Raw genomic sequence first — 9,727 nt, forward strand, 5'->3', positions numbered from 1 at the left:
TCTTATTTAATTTATAATTCTATTCAAATTATCGTCTTAAAATTATGCTATTTACTCGAAATAATATAATTAGAAACAATTTTGATAAATTATTAAATTGTAGGACGATTTTTTTCATAGATAATTTAAATTTTCAGACATGTGACGTGCAGTTGTGAGTAGATTCTAACTGTAAATCTTATCTCTAGACATTTAAATTACTCAAAAAATTATCTTAGAGTAAGAAAAATATAAAAATATTTCCTCCTTAAATTTAAAAAAATTAAAAATAAAGCCTTGNTTCCAATTCAATTTTGTATAAACGATTAAGGTTTATTTGATACAATTTGCGTAATAACTTTTCTCTGTTCTTTTTATTGTTTTGTTGATTGTATATCATATATATGTCTGTATCTTTTGTTTTTCTCAGACCCTTGAAAAACGCCAATGGTCATAGAATAAATTTGGTTGAATAAATAAATAAAAATATTATATAATTATGCAAATATCATTAATTTTTGTATTCATATCTTTTTACGTATATTTTAGTCTTTGATCGTGTTTATTCTACTTTCACGTATCTTTTTAGTCCAAATTCTAAATATTCCTGTACCAAGAAATATTTAAACGTTTAATTTATACGGTTGAACCTCCAACAGCGGTCACCTGTAAACAGTTATCGAAAAATACGTTTCTGAAAAAATGGCCACTGTTTAGAGGTTATTTTTCAGGAACGTAGAATAAAATTTGTGTTCTATGTTCTACAATACTTTTGTTTTTGTTTTGTTCTAATTTATTTTGTACGCAAAATGTGTACAAAATAACCTCCGAACAACGGCCATTTTTTTACATTCCCGTCAGTGGCCGTTGTTCCGAGGTTCGATGTATATAATTCTCTATAAATAACATCGCTGAATGATTTATCGATTCACTCGGGAAGCTAAAAGTATTTTCGAAAACAGTTTATACAGGAAAATATCCGAAAGAGTACCTAACTACAACGTCAATTTAAATGATTTTTATCCCCTTTTTCTAGCTCCGAAACCGATCTCCCGGGCAGGATTGGTAAGTAGAAAGATTTAGAATATTAAAAAAAAATAATAAAAATAACAGACGGGAATATAATTCGTACAGGGCAGTTTCGATTACGACGATTTGTATCCACTCATGCTTGCAAAAATTATTTGCTGTACCTGGATTACATTTTTGGTTGGTATGACTCTAGTCATCTATGTCGTTTTCGGGTGAGTACAGATTGTGTACTGCACTAAATTTTTATCAATATTACTTTACCTTTCTTCAATTGTTATATTCAAATCCTCACGCTCAGGATGTTTTTCCAAGACTGCCTGGCACAAATATGCGCTGAACTGGCATTGATAGTCGCTTATACTTGCATACTTTTAACAGACGAAAGCATTGGTGATGTATGTACGAGTCGAGGTATGTATAAGAGCATAACGCGAGCATAATTTGAGACTAGAAATTCATTTATTTACAGCCTTCTTCTGGATATCGTCTTACGTTGTGTACGGCGACTGCCATCTTCTTGCAGTTTTCTTTTCAAGTCGTTTTTTTATTCATGTTGCTCGAAGTGGTTTCTATGTGCCGATTAATCACCCCGTGTTTTTCTCCAAATATCCTCACTAAACCTTGGTCTCTTTTATTACTTGGGTGGGGTAAGTTTACCTTCTAGTTTCTAGGCAATTAACCGAGCTACATCGGCAATAACCCTGGTTATGAAGTCAGCATTATCATTAATTAGGTATTCCGACCGTAATTACAAGCATTTCTGCGATTATTGTAAGAAACGATTACGTCAAGACGACCGAAAAGTAAGTCCTGTATTGATAAAGGCTTGTTTCTCTAACATAAAATTAAGCATTTCCTCTCCCTCATTTTCAGCTGCTGGTTGGATCTTTCTGGCTCCGCCATGGCTCCGACGGTTGTGCCAATTTGTATATTCATCATACTTCAAGCGTTGTTATATTTATTAGTGTTTTTAGCGGCAGAAACCAGGGATACCATAACTGTACCACAAGATATGAAAAGGGCGCAGTTGAGTAGAGTGTTTTGTACGATTAACTGCACTTTCGGGTTTCGATATACATTGATGTTAATTAATTATCATTCCAGGATATTCTTCTCGTCTAGATGGGCTTCTGCTTGTATATATATATTAACAGTCGTAGCTTGGGCAACGGGAATCGTGGGCATTGATAAAAAAGATTCAGCCTTAATCACGGCATTCGTAGTCGTTTCCTTCTTCTTAGGACTCTTCATACTGATTCTAAGAGTTGTCAGTGATGATTTGGTAAGCTGTTACTCCGAATTATCTATATAAAAAAGGGACTTATTAACAGAATCGTACACGTCACACGGTGCTGTACAAAGCTAAAATAATTAAATTATCGCATCTAAACTTTAATTTTAGCTTTTAAACATTTTGTATAGCTTTTACGGAGTCATAAACAATATCATCAAGCGTGCTCTTCTGACTAATGAACGGGTGCGTGTATATTAATTTCTTAATGTTTACAGTCTTCTAATTTTCTTTCCAGCTACGTCAGAGGATGAATAACTGGTTAAAGAAGAATAAAGGGCCACATCGGATCAATAAAGTGAATTCATGGCCAGCTAAAATCGTCGAATCTAACGATTTATTACCCACTACTGCAGTTAAACAAGTGAACTCTCCGTTTACCTCGCCACAAGTTATACATCATCGATGACGTTACTTAGAAGCATACTCTTTTCTTTACACGAATCAGGAATTAAGTGCCTTGTATGGATTTTCAAACGTTGTATACGTCCAATACGAAAAAAAAAAAAAAATAGCAGTGTTCCTGCGTAACATATCACATTGGTCCAGAGTTTTAAGTCCTTAGAAGTAGTACAAACCGATTGTCTACAATACGAAATTATATTCTCGAAAAGAAACATCAAAGCAATATTTGTGATTTATAGAATTTGTTGCATGTTATTCTAAAAAATAAGGAAAAATAAAAAGAAAATTCGTGTTGAAAGCAGCTGATTTATAAGTAAGAAAATTCACAAATTTTCAGTATATAAACCGAAAAATTAAACTTCTAACGTTATAAACAGTAAATATGAACATGTATAATCATACACAACTAATCATTTTTGCTAGGAAGTTTGTTGCACTTGACCTTAAACCGTATCATCCTACAGTAAGCATCATCAAACTATAAATATAATTCAAAGTATATGATACACGAAGTTTTTAATTCTTGTTTTTATATTATTGACACGAACAAGTTTCAAAAACTGTGTCGAAGAAAGCGAGAATGAGGTCGGTGTTTGGTATCAGTCATTAATTTTTGTAGAAGTAAGCAGATACTGGTTAGGGTCAAGTCGAAAAATTTAATGTTTTATATCGTTAAGGTTATCTTTAGCTTAGTATCAGACCGCGTTAATACAGAAAAATTCTCCTGATATACATTTATTATTATTATTTTAACATTAAGTTTGAATTTAAATCTGTGTAGAGTAACATTTTTTAAGTATATTTTGATAGCTCGGATGTGGGGGGGACGGCTTGTAAATCAATTACTAGTAGACAACTAGGCACGGCGCCATTACTACTGATTCATTAATAGTGGTAAGAAAGTAGAGTGAGGTTTTTCTCCTTAGTTGACAATCTGTAAGGATAATTACTGTAAGCAGTTGTGATTGATACGCGTAAGGAGCTGTCTACTTTATAGGAGTGATGGTTTGCTGCTCCCCTTTTTTATCAACAAACCTTTGCTGTAAACTACACTAGACGATCGCATTACGAAGAGTTAATCAATAAATGTTTTAACTTGTTTATCAACAGAAATGCTTTAAAGTTTATTTCTAATTGAGGTTTTTTTCTTAAAAAAAAAATGGGGGAAGTACGCCGTTGCGATATATGACACGCACTCAGCAATTCTAGTCATTTCAGGTGCTTTACTTTGACACAAAACTCCCATAGAGGTCACAAAATAAACGACATGTCGACTCAACGGGACATCCAATGACAATATTGTTGGAGTGGGTGAAGTTTACGATCCCACCGTTTCTATAAATCACTAGCAGCAGTCAATAATACAATGATATTTTTCATTGAGTGAGAATTTAAGTCGATGAAAAAATGCATTAAAATCGAAGTTAACTTAATAAAATTTTGTAGATTTAACCAATAAATCGTTAAATATTTATACTATAAACGGTTAATAGTTAAATAAGTACATACAGGGGATGCAAAAAAGTAAGTATACAGTTGTTATTATGGGAGAAACGCAAGAAAAATATAGAAAAACAAACATTTTTATGCATAAATTAAATCAAAAATAAGGAAGAGATAATAATAATAACGAACACCAAACATTGTTTCTCAGACTCACAACTGTAGGGGAGACCGGGGCAACTTCGGCATGCGGGGCAAGTTTGTCAAGCGCTTTTTTTTTTTAAAACAAATTAAAAGGAGACTTTGGTTATAGGTTAGGCAGTTGAGTTTTATTGGTGGCTTGTTGAGTGTAGTGTTTTTATTGTTCTCCAACAAGCGTAGTTGAATTATCAAGCAAATTTTCATTTTCGTTCAATTCCATATAATATTTTTTTTCCATTTATATTGAATTGGCAGGTTTTGTTATAATTCCATGATAACGAAAGTTACTTTTCCTGTTAGAAGGATGTAACTTCAACTTATTCACGTGGCCAGATCGTGGCTTGGCATTCTGTTCTCAGGGTTGTACTTAATGTTTCGAAATCATGACTAGCGGGGTAAGATCGGCAACATAAAGCCACATTAGAAGCAAAGGATAAAAATCAAACAGATGATAAATGAAAACATGTTTGCATTTGTTATTCATGTATATATGTCTTTGAACTTGCATTTCGTTGTAATAATATTAAATGGGTGTTGGATTTGTATTTCTTTGTTTTAATAGTGAATTCCAACTTATACATTGTTAATAACATAATTTTATATACGTGCCTATCTTGCCCCATTACTGTTGCCCCTATACCAGGGGCAACTTTAATAAAAATAATTAAAATAATTACAACTTTACAAAAAGAGAGAAGTTGCCGATCTTGCCCCTATACCCGGGGCAACTTCGTCAATTTCTCTCTTCTTGTAAAGTTGTAATTATTTTAATTATTTTTATTTCCAAACTGATTTTAACCAGTTCTATAGTAAGAAAACATTCCAATAGACAATATGCAAAGCTTTTTTTTCAGTTTACAGCAGTATTTATTACACAAAATTTAAGTAAAGCTTAACATGCCGATCTTGCCCGGTCTCCCCTATATATTTCTCATCACCCTGTATAAATTTTAAACAGAAAGAGCAATCTAAACTTATTCCTACTTGATTTATATTATCTAGAAAAAATTCCTAGGTATAAAAAGTAATTAAATACAATTTTTATGGGGCATACATAAATAATCCGGCATTGTAAACCCTTATAATAAATATCCTGTCCCATATGTTACACTATTCGCACGCGAATGACTCAAACAGAATCCAAAAAAAAGGGTAATAAAAACGCAAAAAATTTTAATTGAAGTCACACTAATCGAAATAAGGTCTCAGATTACACAGTGCAAAAGGTTCACGGATAAGTTAGAGTACCGTTTAATCCACAATCTCTTAATAGGGCTATTAGTATCATCAACAGACACTCGATTTATCTGCTAGCAAGGGGTTATTATTATTATTTTTTCCTCTTTGCTTGTCTACAACAGCATCTAGATAAAAGCAACTAACTGGCGACAACTTTTGGACGATTAGCTTCTTCTGACAGACGACCGAATTACTGTTGACAACTGACTAGCAAGTCCGTGGTGACTCCCTAAAAATGACTGCAAGCTCCCTTATACGTTACCATAAATTCTGGGATAGAGATTACTTAGCTGCAGTAGTAAGGGTGTGCAGTACAACACACGAGATCGCTCGACCGGAAAGGAATTTTTCAAACTGCTAGATTAATCCGCTACAGACGTGACAGAGACAAAGAACTCTTGTATTTTATATGGCTAAATCCTGTAAAAATCGACTTGTTAAGCTTGATGTAAGATTACACTGTCCTTATTTTCGTGTAATTTTATTACTTTTGAATTTTTCTCCTCTTTTTTTAAGCCATAGTTGTGCTTACTAAACACTTAAAAACTGCATAAATTCTTCTAAAAGTAGCAAGAAATTTAAGCATTTTTTCGAGTAATTATTCTTAATCACTGCCCAATTACAACAACGAGTTGCACAATTTTCCCGGCAAAAAATTTAAAATTGTGTGATATTGTTATTATTATTATTATAAAATGGCAAAAATTGTAATATTGTGGAGAGAGGTGAGTTTTATTTTAAAAAATAAATTTAAAATGCTATTAACGAGTAAAATTTTCATTAAGTCTGATCCCACTCGAGATGCGTCACGTGACCCGCTCTATCAATCTCCACCCCTTGACCTTTAACCACCAAAATTTAATGGCATCAATGCCCTTAATACACAAACCTCCCTGCAAAATTTCAGAAATTTTCGACAAAAGGCACAGCAATTATTAAGCTTTAAAGCGGGTGAACAAAATCGTGCCCCCACACATTAATGCAGAAAAAAATCCCCGAATTGTTTGCATTTCTCGACATTTGAAGGCCCTCCGAATTAAAAAATATAATAAATTCTTCTCCCAGATTTAATTAAATAATTCTTATAAATTAATTTCTTTTCCAAGTGAATTTTCCACATACAGATTTATACATAATTTTTATTTTAAATATTTTATGTATATATGGAGATGTTTTATTTGATAAAACCACTTTATTTTTACTTCTACATGTTGTAAAAATCAATTTATTTATAGAAATATATCCTTTGAATCAATTTAAAACATTGAAATTTGTTTATTTAACTTGCAATAAATTTGTCAGTAGCAAATAAAGTTTACTGTACATCATTGCAGTAACTGAATTTCAGTCTAGAAGGTATTTGACCTTTTAAAAATTAATTATTTCTTTATTTTAAAATATTCTAAATGTTTTTAAATTAAATTTAATATCATATATAAATAATTTCTCTATTAAAACTTAAAATTTAAAAATTGTTATTCTGTTAGTAGACTTAATTACATAGTTGAACCTGTTCTGCATCAATTCTGTAACTATTAAACTAGTAAAATTGCATAATTTTTGCATAAATTTTGAGGAAAAAATCAAATTTTTTTTGACTGTTTAATAAGTTTTAATAATTATTCAACTATAGTTATTATATAGCCAATGTCAACCTGTCCTGCTATTGATAGAATGGTAGAGACTGTACAGAAGGGATTTAAATTAGTGAAAATATTTATTTTGTTTTTAATTAAAAAGCACAGTTAATAACTTTTGTCTGTTAATTAAGTGTTAATGAAGCCAAATATTTAATTGAATTTAACTTTAATGTTGATTCAGTTTTAGTATTGTCTGCTCCGAGTTGTAAAAACTGCATAGAAATTTTGAGTGATTAATGATTAAAATTCAATTAAAACCCATTAAAACTAAGAAAAGTGTATGCAGTTTTTGACTATTTAGTAAGATTTTATGATTATTTAACTACATTTATTTAGTTTTAACCTGTTTTAATGTTGGTAGGAAGTTAATATTGTATGAAACAGATTTAAATATTGGGGTAAAAAAATTAAATAAATTTATATTAATAACAGAAGTTTAAGAGTAATAAAAATAATCTCAGTATAAGAATATCGTTTGTACTGTACAGTTTATCTCTTGGAATTCTATCGAAATTTTAAGAGATAAACTGTACAGAAGATTAATCCAGTTTAAGTATAGTTAGGGGATTGGCTGGATGATGGGTTTGAAGGAATGTTTGAGCAACATAAAACCACGTCATCCTCTATTCATTCCCGAGAATTTTATAGCGGAACCAGTTTTATTTTCCTCATCCTTAAAAATTTCAAATCGAGCAAGAGAATGCAATTTTTTTTTTCATTAATGTATCTAGTTTCGATCTAATCTACTATGCTACGACAAAAAATTGAATTTCTATACCACTTGGCTGAATTAAAGACACTTTCTAACGTCTTAAAATGCTATTTATTACTATTTCTTATGGCTTATTTTACTGGTTTAAGTCAGTTTAGCCATCTTAAATTGGTATAGTGGATCTGTAGTGACTGAAAACTGTTTACTTTTACTATATTGGGTCAACCGGATATAGATCTACTCATAGGTTAGCACAGATGATAGTGATAGTGGATAGTGTTATAACCCTTATCTTTATGTAATAATATCATTATAAGTAACTGTACTCGAATCAGTTCGGAATTAAGTTTAAATAATATAAATAAATTTACCTGTTGATCATCTATGCTAATTACATAAACTCTATCAAGTCAGCTAACGATGATACTANGTGGATAGTGTTATAACCCTTATCTTTATGTAATAATATCATTATAAGTAACTGTACTCGAATCAGTTCGGAATTAAGTTTAAATAATATAAATAAATTTACCTGTTGATCATCTATGCTAATTACATAAACTCTATCAAGTCAGCTAACGATGATACTAAATTATTCAAATTAAACTTCATATTGTATAATATATGAATTTTATTTACTAATTAATTCAAATAATACAAATAAAATGACCCTTTTGAGCATTTCTGATACTTCTATGATGATAAATAAAATAATATTAGTCAGATAATGATGATACTGATAATTAATCGAATATTTTAAATTTACTCCTAAAATTTTAAATAATACTAATAGTTAATATAGACTATTACTATTTCTATTGATCAGTTAAGATTGCCAAATGATCATCTATAAATTTTATAGTAACACCAAGATGATAAATATGATGATGAACAGTCATATGATAATGCTAAAAAGCAATATAATGATGCTGAAAAGAAATCTGATGATGCTAAAAAGCAATATGATGATGATGCTTCAAAAAAATCTATAATACAATTATTCAAATTATTTTACAATTTGAATTACAGACTTTGGATAATTGAATTATAAACTTTATAACTCAATTATTAATTAGTTCAAATAATATAAATAAAGTTATTTATTGATCATCTATGATAACTCCACGATGATAAATGAAACAGTTTAACACAGATAATGATGATGTTTCGATGAAACAATTTAGAATTATTGATAAGTTAATAGTTTTTTCTTTTTGTTCTGTTAACCTTAATGATTAAAATGGCGATTTTCATAACGATGATCTATGGAACAATTTAGCTCCGATGATGATTCGAAACGATATGTCTACTTTCCGGTCGCATGGCGAAATAATTCGCTTCTACCGATGATATAGATAATAATAATGACAACTGATAACACCACTAATGATAATTTCCACGAAAGATTTTCTATAATGATGATATTGACGATGATGACAATCGCTAACCCAACACGTATTTAAATACAATTAATCGAGTTACGTCATTAATTTAAAAAAATAGCGAATTTCGATCAAGCTTTGCCAGAAACGGAAAAAAAATTCGTTATTATTAACGATATAAATTAATTTGCGCTAAAAATATAAAAATATTTATGAAAGAAAAGAAACATAAATATTATTTTTATTATTTTAAATTGCTTCACGACATAACGATGCTGGCGCGCCTTACGGAGAAAGTTAGCAACTGGTATGCAAAATGAGACGAGACGTAACAGCGCGCGCACAGCTTACGACGTTTTCTCGTATGATTGTCGTCTGCTTCACAACTCACGAGGCTTAACGA

At 30.7% G+C, this 9,727-nt stretch overlaps 1 protein-coding gene across 1 annotated transcript; it reads left to right on the forward strand.

Annotated features, from left to right (window-relative positions):
* Positions 1-858: 858 nt before the first annotated feature.
* Positions 859-2,996, forward strand: LOC111614213 (adhesion G protein-coupled receptor B2-like). Its single transcript, XM_023355596.1, has 8 exons — positions 859-1,044; positions 1,114-1,223; positions 1,310-1,406; positions 1,481-1,658; positions 1,745-1,814; positions 1,885-2,037; positions 2,116-2,293; positions 2,541-2,996. The coding sequence occupies exons 1-8, from the start codon at positions 895-897 to the stop codon at positions 2,709-2,711; spliced, it is 1,107 nt and encodes a 368-aa protein (XP_023211364.1). The 5' UTR covers positions 859-894; the 3' UTR covers positions 2,712-2,996.
* Positions 2,997-9,727: the final 6,731 nt, after the last annotated feature.

The sequence above is a fragment of the Centruroides sculpturatus genome, unplaced genomic scaffold, assembly GCF_000671375.1.
Source record: "Centruroides sculpturatus isolate CEXI.00-Female unplaced genomic scaffold, Cexi_2.0 scaffold2093, whole genome shotgun sequence".
Taxonomy (NCBI): Eukaryota; Metazoa; Arthropoda; class Arachnida; order Scorpiones; family Buthidae; genus Centruroides; species Centruroides sculpturatus.

Bases quoted from the DNA above. Each gene is read 5' to 3' on its own strand.
- LOC111614213 (XM_023355596.1), top strand. From the start codon at position 895: ATGATTTATCGATTCACTCGGGAAGCTAAAAGTATTTTCGAAAACAGT. The intron at 1,659-1,744 runs GTAAGTTTACCT...ATCATTAATTAG, and splicing joins TCTTTTATTACTTGGGTGGG to GTATTCCGACCGTAATTACA. The intron at 2,294-2,540 runs GTAAGCTGTTAC...TTTTCTTTCCAG, and splicing joins GAGTTGTCAGTGATGATTTG to CTACGTCAGAGGATGAATAA.